The sequence below is a fragment of the Dendrobium catenatum genome, unplaced genomic scaffold (genome assembly GCF_001605985.2).
Source record: "Dendrobium catenatum unplaced genomic scaffold, ASM160598v2 fragScaff_scaffold_712, whole genome shotgun sequence".
Taxonomy (NCBI): domain Eukaryota; kingdom Viridiplantae; phylum Streptophyta; class Magnoliopsida; order Asparagales; family Orchidaceae; genus Dendrobium; species Dendrobium catenatum.
The window spans coordinates 56,971-76,639 of record NW_021319174.1 but is presented as its reverse complement, the minus strand read 5'-3'; the positions used below and the strand labels follow the sequence as shown (position 1 = coordinate 76,639).

Sequence of the window (19,669 nt, the reverse complement as noted above, 5' to 3'; positions counted from 1 at the left end):
TGACGACCCGACCCAGACCGGAACCTAATATTGCTATGTATTAACTGATTTGTATAGATCAGGATATTGCTAAATTTTGCTCGGTAACTAGCAATACCCATCAATACCCCGGTTTTGTTAGGTATTGCTTGGTATTGTTAAGTATTGCTCGGTATTGGTTTTGACAGAGTGTTATTTCTCGTTATTATCAAGCAATGCCTAGCAATACCGAGCAATACACGAACATAGAAATACTAGGTTTCTGTTCCGGGTCGGGTCGTCGAGCCGCGCGGTAAAGAGTAAGAGCACGTGGCGACATTTTATTGGTGTCCGGATGTAGATCTACGTAAGGTGTTCGGACCTAATAAAAATTCCTAACTTAGGCTTCGTTGTGTGATGAATTTCTTACTGCTTCTTAAAGGAATTTTTTAGTATAAAAATTAAAATTTTGATACTAAAAATTTATTTTAAGAAGCATTAAGAAAATCTTCCCAAATAAAATCTTAGGCTTTAGGCTTTGTCTAAGACAACTATCAACTGCTTTTTTTATTGCTTTTATTATATTAAAAATCTAATTTAAAAATAGTAAGAGAATTGTTATAAACGAAGTCTTATTATTGATTTCTGAAGTAAAATTTTAATACATTTTTTAAAAATAGTAAGTAATTTTCTTTTGGAAAGGTCGTTTATAAATACTAAAAAACCTGTTCCAAATAAAGTCATACATATTTCAGTTACCAAAAAGAGCTTTTCACAAAAAATAGTAATATTACGAAATTATTATTATTATCTAGAAAGTAAAATCATAGGAAACTGTTCTACACAGACTCTTAGATATTATTAGCAGCAATATAAATACATAGTTTTTTTTTTAATTTATCTTGAATTATATATTAATCTGTTAAAATGTATTGGAAAGTAATTAAATAATTAAATAATAAATAGCTTTATGCGGCGCGGATGGGGGCGAACAAGCTGTGCCGCCTGCTAGAAGCAAATCTCGTACGGGTCCCGCAAAGATTTCCTGCGGCCACGTCAGCTGTCTCATTCTATGGTTCTTTTGCGAGTCTCTCCAACATATTCTCCGAAGTCCATATTGACAACTCAGCGAACGTTTGAGGCTAATGGCCTTGTCGTAATTTTTTTGTAGTTGAATGGCATACTTTGACTGCTATAACGTCTTCGTGCATTTAACCTCCGGTAAAAAATAAATAAACTAATAAAGAAGCCGCGGACGGGTGAAGAAATCCGGACAGCAGCGCTGTAAAATCTTTCTCTCTCCGCTAATTGTTGACGATTCTCGCTCTCTGCAACTACCCGCTCTCATAAGACAAGATCGAAGAGGAAGAAAAGGATGAGAGGACTGGAGGAATTTCTTCGAATGGTAGGAAGAAGAGAAGAGTATCAGTTCGATATTGGATCTCTTCGACCTCTGCACCATTGGTACGTAGCTTCTCAGATCAAGCAAATCCGTTCTTCTCTTTGGTCTTCGGAATGAGACCCATGGCCGCGTGTTCCTTAATTTGTTGTTTCTGTCGAAGTTTTCTTGAACGTGGTGTTTGTGGTAATCTTTCTGGGATTCTGATTTATTGCTTGCGTTGTGAATGCATTGTCCTAATATTTATTTCTTCTGCTTCTTCGCTTTGGATTTTTGCTAGTTTTATTTTGTTTTAATTTGTGGTTTTGCTGTTATCTTGGATTTCCTAAAGGTTAGGATAGGAGAAGAGGTCAATGAGAAACGGTCGGGATCCTGTAACGGCTTACATCATCGCAAGCCCCTGTTTTATCCTATTTTTGGCAAGAAGAAACTTTATTTATATGTAGACGGGAGGCGTAATCTTTGAAAGTTCTTGTTGAAGTAACCTAGTTCTGGAATTTTGTGATTCCTTCGTAATACAGAATGGTTGTTTTGATGTTTATTCAGTAAATGTGGCATAAGGTTTGCTTTTTTGAATTCAACCAATTTTAACATTTTGGATAGGAAAAGGTGGGACAATATATTATAAGTGGCTGCACATTGTTATCCCTACCTAATTCCTTGAGGTGGAAAAGGATTTATATCCTCTACCTATTTTTTTGTGTGATTTGCCTCTTCGATCCTGTTGAATTCATGCTAGATTCAGTGCTAGCAGATATGTTACACTTGCCGTTTGCTTTATTTTTTCACGGCATTTTAGAATTTTATACATTCTCTCTATGTCTCTCTTGTGCTCTGCTTCAGAAGAAATTTGTTTTTTGTTAAGGACTGTTATCTTTGGTAATAGAGCTATATCATTGCATAAACTTATTGTTGTGATGACACTTTTCTATCTGATGGAATGTTTGATTATGTTATTTTCTTATTTTTTTCGTTTCGTCAAAATAAGTTTTATTTAGTATACATTTTCATGGATATATTTTATTCAATACATTATGTAGTTTTATTATGTGATAGAAAATTTGTTACTGTATAATATGTATTTAATGTTTTAATTTTGTAAAAAAAATCCAGAATTTGTAAAAAATCAGAAATTTTTATGTAGAATATTTAAGAAGGAAAAAATGATAGGATCTAGTCCAATTGTAACATCTTTTATATAATTGGATGTCTGCCCTTCTCCATAATTGAAAAATATATGATTATTGATACACCTTGGTGTCAAAAACAACAAACGAACAAGAGAAATTCAGTAAAAAATAGATTTGTCTATTGCTAGGAAATCAAATAACAAAAGCAAGATATAATGGTCCTCTTTCGATAGGAAGACCTTCTCTCCCAAATCTTAGACGCCACTAGGATCCCTCACAAAAAAAATTACATCACTCAAAACAAAATATGCATAAACCTAAAATTAACCCTACTATGGATTTAAATAAGCTTCTTCCCTCCCTCCAAAATCAGCCTTCTTCCTAATATAAGTCCCTTTTTAATTTGAAAAATAATTCAATTAGGAAAGGTTTCAATGAGGAAAGAAAATAAATCAGAAAAAGATTTCCTAAGTGATTTTCTTCTAATATAATTTAGGAAATCTTCCTAAACAATTAAATACTTCTTAAATAGTTTAAACATAATTTAGGAAACCTTCCAAAACAATTAAACATGATTTATGAAACCTTTCTAAACAATATAAACATAATTAAAAAACCTTCCTAAACAATTCTCTCTTAGTTAGGAACCTTCCTAAACAAGGTGGGTCTCCCTGGCGTATCAATACTCCCCTCCCAAAGAGCCACCTTATCCTCAAGGTGTAAAGAACGGAATTGTCTCATGATCATTTGTTTTAACAACAAAATGTACTCCTGTGAGAACCACTTAGCATATGATTCAGTTCTATATCCTTCATTATTTGCTCGTGCTTCACTCTAGATAATATATCATCTTTCAACAGTTTAACATCTTTGCCAATACCTTCACTTTTTATCCACTTGATCCAGTCATCCCAGTCATCAACTATTTTTTTCCACTCAAAGCCAAAAAGGTTAAAAATAAATGGCACAAAAACCCAGATAACAACAAGGAACCACATGGATGTCGTGAAAAGCATAAAGGTTGTTGAATCATTAGTTGCAGATCCATAGATTTGATAAACAATTAGTGGCAACATAAGTTCCAGATCCTTTATAAAATAACTACTAGAGTACATAGTTCTCTGCATGTCGCCTAGCGAATCCTCATCTAGTAGCTCAATATTTTGGTCTGCCATGTAGGATTGTCCGTCCAAAGTAATGGGATTTTATTCCAAGCAAGAATATAAAGAACACTAAGTACAGTTGAAGTTGTATGATGATTATGTCGCCCAATGCAATTCTAAATCCCCTTTTTAGCCCAATCTCCATAACCATGGGTAAGTCCATCAATAGACTAAGCTGGATGGCAGAATGAGATGCCATAACAACCTTCAGAGAATTATTTCCTCTCATTAGTGCTTGCTTCATAATGGCAGACTCAAGCCCATTTAATGATAGGTAAGGCTTGCCATAGAGGAAAAAGTTAACTATGATAGCATGTGGAAGAAGTCAAATCAGTTGTCCAAGTAATAGATATCTTTGCTAAGTATTTATTCTCTAATGCTACAGGAAACCTTTATTTTAAACAGGGAGATTTGGTTTAGTCCTACATCACGACCCTTCCCAACTGGAATATACTTATGGTTGGTGATATTTCCTTGCTTTAATGTCGAATTGAATCCTGCAAAGATATCCTCACTTAGGTTGATTCTATGAGAAGCCTTGCTTATGTCACCTCTAATGTTGTGAAAATTTTTGTCAAATACATCTCGATGCTTATATTGGAAGCAGACCTTCAGTGGAGTAGCCAAAACTCTTTGTCCAATTGTTACAAAACTTGTTTCTTGGCTTGACATGAACCATCCCAAAGATGAAATGCTTCTTGTAAAAATATGCCCACGTACACCATGAATGGTTCATGGGTGTAGCCATGGTCTTCATTGAATTCTTGAATAAGATTTCTCATTTCAAAGCCTCTTCCCAATAGTTATGCTGGTTCATATCAATTGCCTGAAGAGCCTCTCCTTTGGTAAAGACGACTGCATGGTTTTGATTTTCTAGCTCACTTTCACCAATCTTTGTTGCTCCAGGTAATTTGACGCAATAGATTTCTTTAGTAGCACCATCAACTTGGCTTTGCAAGTTTATTTCTTTGTCCTTTTCATTCACATATTTCCCTTTGTCGATCCGTTTATCTTCGGAAGAAGCTTATGCATCACTTATTGAACTTTCACGGTTCTTCTCCTTAATTATTTGCATCTTCAACTTTTTCATCCTTAGATCGCCACCACTCCAACATCTTCTTCTTCCTCCTCCAGTGTAATAGTGGTCGTGATCTCTCCTTGTTTCTCACGTGTATCGAGGGTGGGACTCCCACATTTCCTCCATCCGCTTCACATGATATAATCCCCATGGCTCGGTCTGTCCTCCTCCTTCGATCGTCCACTCTCCTTGTCCAAAAAACCTCCTATAATAGTTGACCACTCCACCATATCCACAATAAAACTCTCTTCTTGTTGTCCCCCCATTCGAAAACCCTATTTCCCCCCTTTTGAGAGCCCTATTAGGTGGCTCTTGATGAAAGGATCTCTTTTTGTCGAACTCTTCCCTTCCAATCTCTTTCCCTTTAGATTCGGCCAAGGGAATCCCGACCAAATCTTGATTAGGGTTAGCAATTGGAATTGTCGGTGAGGTTTTAGATCGCATCTCCATGATCTTTCTCATCATCTCCTCCAAAATTTTCTTTTACTTTGCTTCAACCCTAGGAATCACCGGTGAAGCTTTCAACTGCATTTCAATTATTTTCTTCATCATATCTTTCAAATTCTCAAACATTTCTTCCATTGCTGAAATATGTTCATTCATCATCCCACATCAACTCGTAGTTGTCCTACTTCCCCTTCCAACTTTTCTTCCAACATCTCAATTCTTCTTCTGCCCATTGAGACTCGGTTCAAGGCTTTAACAGCAAAAATCAACAACTTTAATGCGAATATGACCTTCCAAACAGCAAAATTCAACAAACAAAGAGGGAAACTCAGCAAGAAAATCCGACATTTCGTTCCAGGACACCACTCTAATACCAATTTAATATGTATTGTTATAAAAAACAACCAACAAACAAGAGAAATTCAGTACAAAACAATTTTTTTATTGCTAGAAATTCGAAAGAAGGCGATCATCTCTTTTAAATCCTAGTGCCGCTAGGATCCTTCACTTTCACACAAAGAAAACTATAGCACATAAGACAAAATCTACATAAACCTAAATTAAACCCTACTATGGACTTAAATAAGCTTCCTCCCTCCCTCCAAAATAAACCTCCTTCCTAATATGTTTCCCTCCTTAATTTGAAAAAGAATTCAATTAGGAAATGTTTCAATGAGGAAATAAAATAAATTAGTAAAGGATTTTCTAATTGATTTTCTTCTAATATAATTCAGGAAACCTTCCTAAACAATTAAACATAATTTAGGAAACCTTTCTAAACAATTAAACATAATTTAATAAACCTTCCTAAACAATTAAATACATCTTAAATAATATAAATATAATTTAGGAAACATTCCTAAATAATTTAAGATGATTTATGATTCATTCCTAAGCAATATAAAGATAATTAAAAAATCTTTCTAAATAACTCCCCCTTAATTAGGAATCTTCCTAAACATCCCTTTGATTAAAAACCTTCTAAATATCTTCCTCTGGGCTCCACAAGGTGGGCCCCCCTAGCATATCAATTATACACAATTGAGAATAATTATCTATTTCTCATTGTAGGGATTATAGAAATTGGGTATCTACAAACACACAATTAAGCCCCAATAATATGGTTCGATATTAATAGTTAAGAGACAATAGTTAAATGACGGATGTCTTATGAAGCTGGTGGTGATTGCTAATGTTGGTCGTCGGTGATGGTTGCCAAAAAATATAGTAGAGTTATCTGAAAAATACAGGAGACCATGTGATCCTTCAATCATTTTTTTTCAAGTTTTCAAATAAACTTCAAGCACTTGATTTGGGTTAATTTGGTCTCCAATCAAATTATTTACAGTGTCGATCGGTTCGTATCGTTGAAAGTTTAGTTTCGTTATAAATTTGTTGAAATTAGATTTCTGATGCTTTTGAATTTAATTTGTAAAATTTACAATTCAAATATCACTTTGAGATTCGCATTGTTTTTAAGCGAATTTTTTATAAACTTATCATTTACTCCCTTATTTTTTGATATTGAAAATTATATCATTTCAAAATATATATCATCTCTTCAAATGAATTTTGTATTTTAATGTAGTTATTAATTCGTGTTTTTTATTTTGGAATTTTCAAACATGTGCGCACACTACGTTTTTTCTATGCATAATGTGGAAAAATCATTCATGCGTATTGACCTAGACATGTATTACTGATCCTACAGGTGATAAATAATACGTTGGCTGCTGCTTTCTAGAACGCTTACTTGATTTTGTTAATTATTGAAGACTAGAAGTTGGGTTATTTCTTTTCATTAGCTGTGAACATTCTTTCTTGAAATATACATTGGCATCCTCTAGAATCATGATACCAAATTCGGCAAATCTTTTAACGATGAACTCGGATGAAATGACGGATTTTCCACAAAATGAAAAAATAATTTCTCGGGTGATGAGTTCTCCTGGCCTGATTTCGGACCTGGGAAGTATACAAAATGATGCTGATTCAGGCAGTTTGACATCTGTATCACGTCAAAGAATAATAATAGTTGCCAATTTTCTCCCACTTCATTTTTTGAAGGAGAAACAAACTGGAAAGTGGTGCTTTTCATGGGACGAAGACTCTCTTCTACTGCAGCTTAAAGATGGTTTATCTTCTGAAACTGAAGTCATTTATGTTGGGAGTCTGAAAGTTGATGTTGATGTTAGTGAGCAGGAAGAAATTGCTCAAAAGCTTTTGGATGATTACAAGTGCGTCCCAACGTTCCTTCCAATTGACCTTCAAAAGAATTTCTATCATGGTTTCTGTAAGCAACAGTTGTGGCCACTTTTCCATTACATGCTTCCCATCTGTCTCAACAAGGGTGACCTCTTTGATCGGTCTCTTTTTCAAGCTTACGTTTCAGTCAATAGAATATTTGCTGACAAGGTGATGGAAGTGATTAATTCAGATGATGACTATGTATGGGTTCATGATTATCACCTAATGCTGCTTCCCACATTCTTGAGGAAGAGACTAAACCGAATCAAGCTTGGGTTCTTCCTCCACACCCCGTTTCCTTCCTCAGAAATTTATCGGACTCTACCTGTCAGAGATGACATTCTTAGAGGATTGCTTAATTCTGATCTAATTGGATTCCATACATTTGATTATGCCCGGCACTTTCTTTCATGCTGTAGTCGGATGCTAGGGCTGAACTATGAGTCTAAGCGCGGTCACATTGGAATTGAGTATGGTGGTCGTACCGTTGGCATTAAAATTCTTCCTGTTGGTGTTCACATTGGACGGCTTCAATCTCTATTAAGTCTTCCTTCTACCATTGGCAAGATTCAAGAAATTGAGCAGAAGTTCAAGGGGCAAAAGTTGCTAGTAGGTGTAGATGATATGGACATCTTCAAAGGCATCAGCTTGAAGTTGCTGGCACTTGAGTTGCTACTCGATAGGAATCCTGATCTACGAGGAAAAGTGGTACTTGTTCAAATTGTAAATCTGGCAAGGAGCTCTGGTAATGATGTGAAGGATGCAAGAGCAGAAACAATGTCATTGGCAGAAAGAATCAACCTTCGGTATGGCAACCAAATCTACAATCCTGTGGTACTTATTGATTACGCTATCCCCTTTCATGAAAAGATTGCTTTCTATGTTGCTGCTGAGTGCTGCATTGTAAATGCCTTAAGGGATGGAATGAATTTGGTTCCATATGAATATGTAGTTTGTCGACAAGGAACTGAGGAGATGGATAAATTAAGAGATATTGGCAGAGGTTCTCCACGAACCAGTACACTTATTGTTTCTGAATTTGTGGGATGTTCTCCATCCTTGAGTGGAGCTTTCAGGGTAAACCCTTGGAGCCTTGAGGATGTGGCTGATGCTTTGTATCAGGCCATTGACATGAACGAGTCTGAAAGACAGCTCCGGCATGAAAAGCATTACCGCTATGTGAGCTCTCATCATGTGTCGTATTGGGCGCGCAGCTTCACACAGGATCTTGAGAGAGCATGCAAAGATCACTACAACCAAAGGTGCTGGGGTGTTGGTCTTGGTTTAGGTTTCAGGGTTATTGCCCTTTCTCCTGGTTTCAGGAAACTATCTGTTGGCCATGTTGTCTCGTCCCACCGCAGATCCAATAGGAGAGCAATCTTCTTAGATTATGATGGAACACTCATGCCAGAAACATCTATAGTAAAAGATCCAAGCAGTGATATTATTTCTATGCTAAAGACTCTGTGCAGTGACCCTAGAAATAATGTGTTTATTGTTAGTGGAAGAGGGCGGGCTCCTCTTGCCAACTGGTTTTCATCATGTGAAGCACTTGGAATTGCTGCTGAACATGGCTATTTCATCAGGTTTTCATATTTTAGCTCTAGATTTGGCTAAGGCTACTTACCATCTCTGGATTTTCATTTGACTGGCGGCGTATCATGTTTTCCTTTTGTAGGTGGAATGCGTCTTCTAATTGGGAATCTAGTCCAGTTGTGGTCGATCCAGATTGGATGAACATAGCAGAACCTGTCATGACTTTGTATACAGAGGCAACTGATGGATCCTACATAGAAGTGAAGGAGAGTGCTTTGGTCTGGCATCATCAATATGCTGATCCTGTCTTTGGCTCATGCCAAGCAAAGGAATTGTTGGACCATCTTGAGAATGTTCTTGCTAATGACCCGGTGGTTGTTAAACGTGGGAATCTTATTGTGGAAGTTAAACCTCAAGTATGTGTTTCACTATTTTCAATCCTAATATCTGCATATTTAAGGCTTCGTTTGGGACGGCTGATGTAGAACGGGTGTATGGGGGTGGGGGAGATTTGGAATTTGAATTAATTAATTCTCATAATGGGATATCCAATTAGATAATTAATTAATGGAGGGAAATTAATTGGAGGAATTAAGGGCTTGATTGGGGTGATATTAATGAGCTAATTAATTAAATGGGGAAGGGGAAGGGTGCTGGCCAAAGAGGTGAGAGAGAGGGAGTCTAAGTTCAATGTATGTGGACCCATGACTTTAATTACTGATTGAAATTTCAGATTTTATTCAAATGAAAGAAATTTTCTAAACTAATTCATCAATTAATAAAGTATTTAAATTCAAATAATGATTTGAATTTAATTAGGAAACTTTCCTAATCAATAAGAAATTATTTTAGGAAAGCAATTAAGAGGAGTTTTTAATTTGAAATTTAGAATTTATGAGAATTTGGAGGGATGGCTAAATTCACTTTCCTCATTGGGATTTACTAATTAGGATGGAACTTAATGTCCAATCCAAATCAAATTAATTTTAAATTTGATTTTAAAAACTTTCCTAAAATAGGATTCTATTTTACGAAAAGTTTCAAATTTCAAATTTGAATTAATTGATTTAAAATTAAATGGTTTTCCCAAAGAAGTTAAGCAAGAAAGGAAATTATTCAAGTGGAGATTGAAGAATTGGAGGCAAGGGAGGGGGAATGGCAATCAGCGGCTTGGCTAGGGGTGGTGGAGATGGGCCGGCGGTTAGGTGAACTTTAAGGGGCTGATTTGGAGATGTGGTGGTATATTGAGGTTGGTGGGTGTGATCTTCGTTTCTTCCTTTGATTAACGTCCACCACCGCAAGTCTGCATCAACCGCTTTCTTACTGCTTCTTAAAGCAACTTTTTAATACAAAATTAAAAATTTTTGTACTAAAAAGCAGCTTTAAGAAGCAGAAGAAAGCCGTCCCAAACGAAGCCTAAATCTGATTTCTGCTGTACAAACAACCAACACTGATATGATGTTTGAGTACAGGGAGTCGGTAAAGGACTGGTTGTGGAGAAGCTGCTTAAGACGCTTATAAATGATGGAAAACCACCAGATTTTTTGATGTGCATTGGTGATGATCGATCTGACGAGGACATGTTTGAAAGCATTATTTCTACAGCCTCTAGTTCACTTTTTCCTGTAGTTCCTGAAGTGTTTGCCTGTACTGTTGGCCAGAAGCCAAGTAAAGCCAAGTATTTTGTCAATGATACCATGGAAGTGATCAACCTGCTGGAAGCCATTGCAGATTCTTCTTCTCAAAGAAGCAAGGATTTAAAAAAATTGGTTTCGTTTGAAGGGTCAATGGAGTCACAAGATCTGCCTATTGTTTCTGCATGAGAAGATTATTGGTTCTCTTGTACATTCATTACTCTTTTCTGTGGCTCATAGATTCTGTGACTCTGACTCTAACTATTGTGAAGGACAACTGAAGAGATACAAATAGAAGCAGAGGATTAATTAAACTTTCGCTGACTCTACTATGCCTTTTGTAGTGGTTTTTTTTTTCTTTTTTTTTTTGTTTGTAAAGGTGACAGTATGATTGACATTATTGTTCATTGACATTAAAGGAATATTTAATATTAATTAACAAAAATTTCTTCTACTACTTGTGTGCTTCATCTGTTAAATTATTTCAATTTTAATTATGGTTGTTTTCATCAATTGCACTATTGACTTGCCTGTTTCTCTTCCTAATAACCCTAAAAGCCTTTGATTTTGATTTATGAAGGCATAGGAAGGTAGAGATGCCTTCACTAAGCTTCTATTCAAGGTTAGTGTTGATATATTTTTCTTTATTTATATTAATTTGGTGCTAAAACCACTTTTATTGGTGCTAAAACCTAGTTCAAACTTATCTTCCAAATCAAGTTTTGATTATTTTGTTCAAAATGAAAGTTCAAAATTATGTTCGAACAAGATTCAAATCGAATTTGAATCAATATTATGTAACCATTTGGAAGCTATAGAGAGTATGTGCAAAATTTCTTGTAAACAAAACTCTTAGGATGCTCAGCTAGAAGAACAACAAATGCTCAAGTAAAGATTTTTTTGTCACATCTCACCAATAATGATGTAAATCATATGCATATAATTATAATGAAATATTTAAATAGGTTAATTAATAATGACGATTAATTTTTAATATCATAGTAATAGTCAACCCTATTGATATGCAGAGTTGATAAGAAAGAATTATGTAAGTGACACAAAATCAACTCGTTTAGAACAAATTTGAACTAAATTAAAGCTTTATTTAGGACTGCTTTCTTAATGTTTCTTAAAGTAGCTTTTTAATAAAAAAATTAAATTTTTTGTACTAAAAAATTGTTTTAAGAAGCAATAAGAAAGTCATTCCAAGCTTAATGCTTCGTTTGGGACGACTTTCTTCCTACTTTATAAAGCTGCTTTTTAGTACAAAAAATAAAATTTTTATACTAAAAAGCCGCTTTACGAAGCAGTAAGAAAGCCGTCCCAAATATAATCTAAATCACACTAAACTCAAAATGCATTGATTGCATTCCAATTCATTTAGCTCAGCCATCTAATTAATGCTTAATTAGCCCTGCAATATTCCTTAAATCAACCATTTAATCTCATCCTTTTATTTGTAGGCGTAAGATGATAATTTAGAGGGTTGTTTAAAGGAGCGGATTTAGTGCCGATTCGTGCAATCAAAAGAGGGTTGCGTGCGATTGTTCCTACTGAAGACGAAATCAAGAGCCTGGTGTAGGAATTTTTTTTTTTTAAATATAAGAGCAAGAGGAGGAGACAAGCAACTGCGGGATCTGATCCAGGAGAAAAAAGAGTGAATCGAGAAAAGCAAAGAATCCTCCCACGATCTGGCTTGTGTCGAGCTCAAACACATTCATGTTCGACAGCTTATCGAGTTTGAGCTTGAACATCCCTCAGCTCGACTCGCAAGCTCGTATAGTAGCTCCTGGAATGCACTTCCGACTGGAAAATGAAATCGCGTACGTTGGAAATTAAAATTGCGACTGGGTTTGGGGAGGTTGAGTTCAACAACTAGTGACAACGAACAATTGCGATGATGGATGATGACAAAGGACGATAACGCTGGCGAAGGCGATGACAGATGTTGGCGACAGATGACGATGCTGGCTGGGGTCTCATGACGAAAGCTGGCGACAGACGACGATGCTGGCAAAGATGATGACAGATGCTTACGACGATGGTTGCTTACGTCGATGCTGGCAAATTAAGGAGACGACGGTGGATGACAACTCTACGTTAAGTCTCATGACGGACGCTAGCAATGGACGTCAATGCTGGCAACGACATTGATGAAGGCGACAATTACTAGCATAGACGGCTCGAATTGTCGCATGATCGATGAATAGCTCGAAAAGCTAGCTTTTCCCTTGTCTAGTTGAGCTCGAGCTCAATATTCGACGTTGAGCTCAACTCGAACCCCCCACCCAAGTCCAACTCGACTCGACTTGTTTGCACCCCTAATGTGGTGTGGCTTTATGGGGTTTTCCCCGTTTCTTGAGTTTTTTCATATTAAATATTATCAGTATATGATTAACAAATCCTTCCTAACCACAACAAAAGATGAGAGTTATTCTAAAAATAATCAAAATACCTCCAAGTTTTTTTGAGTGTTTTTTTTAATAATTAAATTTATTAAAGAATAGTAAAAATATAATAAATATTGGCTAGCAAGTACTTTTTTTTTGTCGTTCTCATGTCTCTCTCTGATCTCGTTTCTCTTTTTTTTTTTAACCTCCTATCATCCATTTTAATGCATTATTATACGATTGGACAATTGAATAGTATATATAATAAAAATCCATTCAATAATTTTTGGGTTTTTGAGGGTTTATATTGATAAATATAAAATTTAAAATTGTTTCTTAGTATAAAAATGCCGCACACAAAAAGATAAAAATATATAACAATAGATATACCACAATTTTCAACATAAAAAAACCGTAAAAGAAAATAATCATTATGCTTGACTCTCTTGAATATTTAGTCAAATCTTTTTATAAGCATAATGATGATCTATTAATAATTTTCTTAGGTGTACTTATTATTATTTTAGTAAAAAATTTAAAATACTCCATTGGAACTCCTATATTGACTCTTTTCAAATAAAATTTTAAAAAATTTAAATATCTCAAATATGGCATCAAGATATGTGCTTGATAGAGTCTATTTTTTATGATGTCTTCATAATATAAAAATATAAAATTTAAGATCAAATCATAAAATAAGAATCAATTATTTTTTAATAAATTCTATATTTTTATATTTAAAATAAATTTAACACACGAATTTATGACTGTATTGGATGTGCTAGCGTTGGAATTCTAGAACTTATATGATATTAGGCAAGAAGAAACACTTTTATGAATTTTGTTCTATATTCAGACAAACATGGCAGCGTACTTTGCCTATAAATAGTAAATACTATATAAGAATAATTTTTATAGCAGAATATCACACATCATTTCCCAAAATAGAATATCATACAACAATTTCCTCCTAAAATCCTATTCTTGCTCACGTCCACTCAAATCCGAGGAAGAACTGTCATTTGTTTCTTCTACAGCAGATTTAGAAAGTTCAAAACCTCTATCCCTCTAAACTAGGCCATGCTCCTCCTCTTTCTCTCTATTAAAAGGCTAGAGAGCATCATAGCTAACAAAAATAACACAATATGACTTGGTCCGATCTCCCGGTAGATCTCCTTCATTGCATCTCATCATATTTGCATATCGTCGACTTCCTCTGTTTTTCTGGTGTTTGCACCTCGTGGAATTCAGCTTTTTCTAACAATGCACTCCTAGGCATTCATTGTCGTCCTTCCCCGTGGCTGCTTCTTCCCAGTGATGTTGGAGAGGCATCTGACACACTCACCTTTCACGATCTTACCATTCAAGAAGACGAAGAAGATGGCGTCAACATCCACTATCGCTTCTCCTCCCTCACGGACTACATCTTTGGCCGCCGTTGCATTGGCTCCAAGGATGGATGGCTTGTGACACTCGACAAAGTGGATATGCAACCTCGCATATTCAACCCTCTCACAAAGGCTGAAATATCTCTCCCATCCCTATTCACCATCCCAGAAGATAAAGAGCATAGGATTAAGCTCGATGAATCTTCTGAGTTTTTTTATAATGAAATACATCCAAACTACGCCACAGATGTGGAAATTTTCCGCGATGTATATTTTCGGAAGATTGTCATGTCCTCTAATGATCAATTTGGAACTGTTGTTGTTATTTACGGCTATATTAAATTGTTGGCTTTGCTCAGGCCCAATGACAAGGCATGGGTTCTCGGCCCTTCTGACCAAAACGATAAGTGGGTGAACTTTGAAGACGTTTACTATCATGAAGAAGAGCATAGGTTTTATGCAATCACACATTTCTCGGCAGTGCTAGCCTTTGACCTCAGCGGACAAAATGTTGAATTCATTTGTCCACCAAAATATGACGAAGATGCCGCATACTCTGAGATCATGAACTATATTGCATTTTTGTTTGGAAATCTCATAAAAATTGAGAGACAGGTCGATTATGTTAAGCTTAACAAGATCAAAGGTGATGAAAGTATAACAGTGAAGACAATTAGGATATCAATTTTCAAGTTATTGCCGGATGCTGTTGCTTGGATCCCCATCAAGGACTTGGGAGATTTCTCTTTGTTTATAGGTTGTAACCAGACATTCTCGTTGCATCACACGGTTGCTCCTGGAATTAGACGAAACTGTGTATACTTCACCGACCATGTGGAGAATATGTCACCAGATGAAGTTACTCGTGATGCTGGATATTTTGATCTTCACAATGAATCCTTTCACTATTTTTTAGATTCAGATTCACAGCCAAATTGGCCCCCTTCAATCTGGCTTATGCCATCATTTTCATAAAATGGATATCTTCATCTATTTGAGGAATCAGGTGACATAAAAATCTTTGAATTATAAATATTTTTTAATCATAGTTAGTCAAATATTAATTCAGATAATATATAGTATCCTTTTCTATTTAAATATGTATTTCCAATGTCATCTTGAGCATGCCATCATTGAGATGGAGCTAATCAGTTTTGATTTGGGATCTATTAAAATATTTTTAACTCATGTGTGTAATTAAAGCCAACTGCATTGAATGTTGTGCTGCATGAAGCTTCACACGTGCTTGTCAAGTCATTCGCTCTATTTGCATTAAAAAAGAAAACTGAAATCATTATTTGAAATGTTTGCTTTGAAAAAAAAAAGGTTTTTTTATAATTATTTCAATTATAATTAGCTTTTAAATATCCTTTGTAAAAAAGCAGTCTCGGATCATTTAACATATTGAATGCACCGTTGATGAATAAATTAAGGTTTTATTTGGGATGATTTTCTTACTACTTTTTAAAAGTTTTTCAGTACAAAAATTACTAAAAAAATATTTTAAAAATCAGTAAGAAAGTCATCTCAAACAAATCCTATGACTTCATTTGTGACATACTTTTATTATTTACATATTTAATAAACATTTAAATTTTAATATCTATAGATACAGGGTTTGAATTGGTTAGACGATTATGATCAGATGACTATGGATGAACAATGATAATCAGGTGACGATAGTCATATAACGGTGTTGATCTAACAATGGTGGTTGATGGTGGTGATCGTTGGTGTCAAATGTCGAATATAATTCTAGAGTTCTAATTACTCTTGAATTTTAATTATATATATATATAATTAAAATTCAATAAGACAAGAATCGATTGGTTTGCATCTTTCATTCATGAGTTGTCACTACATTTACCTCAACCAAGCCACAAGAGTAATTTAGTCATTTAACATATTTTCAGCCAAATTCCCCTCCACATCTTCAACCTAAGGGTGTCAAAATGAATTTTCGATTCGTGTTCGGGTACAACCCGCAATTGACCCAAACATATAACACAAATAAGTTAGTAATTTAATTGAAATTTAGACCCAACCTGACCTAAACCCAAGTTAGCTCGGCTCGACATGCTTACCCGATTGGGAGAGAGGAGACCGTCGCGAGGGCACGTGGTTCACAAGCACAAGGTGCTTGGGAGAGGTGAGGTGAGCGTTAGGTCATGCAAGAGGGTGAGCTTGTGAGCGCAACCAGCATGTGCGAGTAGCAAGCTCGACGGAACGGCAGAGAGGGCGATCGCTAGGCTAGCATAGTGCAATCTGGATATCTATATAATTCATTAAAGGAAAATTGGTTTTTAATTGAACTATGTATTTACAATTTATGTTTATATATATATATTAGGAGCAAGATTCTTGAGGCAACAGAGAATTTTCCAGAGAAAGCAATTCAAGTTATTGTGGTTGCTGATGGAGAACGTATTTTGGGACAGTTATGGGGGTTCTGATTGCTTGCTTATTTCAATTTTACGGTTGAAACTATAGCATCTTTTGTGAAACATTAGAATTGAATTTTGGTATGGATTTGGCGAAAGAACAATTAAACTAGCCTATAATAGGAGCTTTATTTAGTACCACACTAATTTGTCTCCGCATTCAGATTCAGGTGAAAATTTTTTCCCGACATCGAGAAGAAAGGGAAAATTATTGGGTTTGGTCATCGGACGCATCTAGACATCCGGAATACAATAGGATGAAGTCACGTTGCAACACGACGACCCGACGCACACGCTCGATTTTTCTTTGCACGTGTTTTACCATTTACAGCACGGCCCGACAATCCGACCTAGACCAAAGATAAAAAGTCATTCTCTGTTTTATGAGAAATTGGTGGTTTTTTGTATATTAGGGTTCAGGGTAATTTCATAGAAGAGCCTGTGAAGAGAAACAATCAAGATGAATAAAAAAATGGAAATATCTTTGGATTAATTAGAATCGTTCGAGGAGATGAAACAAACCGAAGACGTAAAGGAAAAAATGTCGGAGCGGAGCACGGAACAAATGTCTGGGATTTTTACAATAAGGTTTGAACCCAAATAGATCTTAGCAAGAGACCTTATGAATGTGGAATTAATGTTTACAATAGTATTAAAGTCGAGAGTATTCCATGTATTTTTCGCCTCTCGGTAATTTTTCGTCCACGGTATCGAACGGTATAGAGAGGTACCGAGTAGAATACCGACTACCGAAAAAGATGCAGAGTGAAGTACCGAGCGGTACTGAGCATAATACCAAATACTGTGAGTGAATTACCGAGAGGTACCAAGAAGAATACCGAGCGGTACCTTAAAGAATACCGAGCACTGAGAATAAATGCAGAGAAAAATACCAAGTAGAATATCGAGTACTGAAAAAAAAAAGTACATAGTAGTACAACTATCCGATTGTTTATAGCTAACGTTAAAATTGTTTTCACATTTGCGTAGGGTGTTTATTCAAGTGAGAAAGAAGTATATGACATGTATTGCAATTATGCTCATAACATTGGATTCAGTGTTCAGAAGGACCATCATGGTTTATGGTTAAATTCGATGAAAATTAAATCAAAGGACTTTGTACGTTTGAAAGCTGGATTTAAGATGAGCATTGACTTGAATTCCAATTCTAAATATCAAAGAGCCAATACTAAAACTGGGTGTCTAGCTATTGTGAGATTTTCAGTAAGTCAAGACGAAATTTGGAAGGTTCAGAAACACATTGAGAGCCACAATCACGAATTGCTAGGCCCGAATATCAACATTTGCTTGGATCATGTAAGAACACCAGTGATGATAAGTCCTCATTTCTTAAATCCATGAGAGAAGCTGGGATACAAACGGTTGATGCATTTGCGTATCTACGTGATGAAGCAAGTGGTGAAGGAAATATAGGACTCTCTAAGAGGAATGTAAATAATTTATTCAAAAGGAGAGAAGACCAACATAACTTTATAGGATCCTCTTCTCTAAGAGGCATTTGTTATTTTTGCATATCAAGTATATCATTCTTCAGACTAAAACATTCTTCATAGGAAAAGCCATCTAATTAGTTGCGTTGAGGGGAGAGGGAGGGCAAAGAAGTTGGGAAGTGGACAACTTTTATAAGATTGCAATACATTGTTTTAGGCACACGAGTTCTAAGCATGCAATATGTTGTTTTAGGCGCACGGGAACTAATCTTGCAATACATTATTTTAGGCGCACCAGCCATAAGCTTGCAAAATGTTGTTTTAGGAGCACATGCGCTAATTTTCCGCGATCTTGCGTGGGAGGAAAAAATCTCATGAAGAACAATAATCTTAATTAAATATCAACAAAGCTAGAAATCTTTAAAATATGTTGCTCATAACAAATGCTCACTTGTGTTCGGCTGTGACGCCCGACAGTCTTGTCGATGTAGAGAAGCCTACTATTCCCTCGAATTAGACTCAATACATTGTTGGAGACTACACGCTCATAGAGAATGAGATCAGCCGTATGCCCATCTTTCTCTCCGATATTGCTTTGTAGAGGTGCTCTCAGTGAATGGAGATGGAGAAGAGGAGCTTAGTGCGACGAAGAAATTGTGAGATCGAATGGAAGAGCTGGGAGTAGATTTTGCAAACAAGGAGATGTTAACAACATTGAATCTCGTCGGCGAGGCGACGATGGCCAATGAGGGGTTTGTGAAGGGTTTTGAATAGTTTCTAGTAAGCAATCTGAGGAGTCCAATATCTATGTCGGTTCACACTTGATTCCAAATACTACATATTCTTCCGCTTATCAATTCCTTCATTCACTTGAATTATCAACATTATTTACCACTTAAAGCTTTCACAAAGTCATTCGCTCTTTTTGCATTAAAAAAGAAAAGTTGAATCATTATTTCAAATATCTGTTTTGAAAAAAAAATGGATTTTTATAATTATTTCAATTATTAGGTTTTAAATCTCCTTTGTAAAAGAAGTTTCAATCTTGAATAGATTAAAGCTTTATTTGAGACAAACTTTTCCTATCCTGCTTTTCAAATCACAATAATAACTTAAGTTTGGTCATTGTTTTTTCGTTACTTTCCAAATAAAAAAGTTTGTGTTAAGAAATTATTTTCTACAACTATTTTTTTTAAAAAATACTTACTGTACAACAAATTTTTTGTTGCTTTCAGAAAATAGTAACTATCCCAAACAAAGTCTAAGATGATCACGGTGAACATTTGTTTGTACATACAATAAATGAAATAGAAATATGATATAATGGTTATTGAGGAACTTCAACCAACAAATAAATAAATAAATTTGTTTCACGCTTGTTATCGATGCTTTATTTTGCAGGGGATC

At 35.5% G+C, this 19,669-nt stretch overlaps 2 protein-coding genes and 1 pseudogene across 2 annotated transcripts; 2 read left to right on the top strand and 1 right to left on the bottom strand.

Annotated features, from left to right (window-relative positions):
• The first annotated feature begins 1,258 nt into the window (after window positions 1–1,258).
• On the top strand, window positions 1,259–10,970 carry LOC110093256 (probable alpha,alpha-trehalose-phosphate synthase [UDP-forming] 9). The gene is made up of 4 exons (XM_020818089.2): window positions 1,259–1,422; window positions 6,887–9,008; window positions 9,101–9,374; window positions 10,431–10,970. The coding sequence occupies exons 2-4, from the start codon at window positions 7,027–7,029 to the stop codon at window positions 10,779–10,781; spliced, it is 2,607 nt and encodes an 868-aa protein (XP_020673748.1). The 5' UTR covers window positions 1,259–1,422; window positions 6,887–7,026; the 3' UTR covers window positions 10,782–10,970.
• Window positions 3,240–4,994, bottom strand: LOC110093200 (annotated as a pseudogene).
• A 3,157-nt stretch (window positions 10,971–14,127) lies between the features above and the next one.
• On the top strand, window positions 14,128–15,345 carry LOC110093209 (putative F-box protein At4g17565). The gene has a single exon (XM_020818029.2). It carries the CDS (start codon window positions 14,128–14,130, stop codon window positions 15,343–15,345), a length of 1,218 nt encoding a protein of 405 aa, XP_020673688.2.
• Window positions 15,346–19,669: the final 4,324 nt, after the last annotated feature.

Excerpts from the sequence above, each read along its gene's own strand:
- LOC110093256 (XM_020818089.2), top strand. The coding sequence starts at position 7,027 with ATGATACCAAATTCGGCAAATCTTTTAACGATGAACTCGGATGAAATG. Across the intron at positions 9,009-9,100 it reads GAACATGGCTATTTCATCAG|GTGGAATGCGTCTTCTAATT; the intron begins GTTTTCATATTT and ends TTCCTTTTGTAG. Across the intron at positions 9,375-10,430 it reads TTGTGGAAGTTAAACCTCAA|GGAGTCGGTAAAGGACTGGT; the intron begins GTATGTGTTTCA and ends GTTTGAGTACAG.
- LOC110093209 (XM_020818029.2), top strand. The coding sequence starts at position 14,128 with ATGACTTGGTCCGATCTCCCGGTAGATCTCCTTCATTGCATCTCATCA.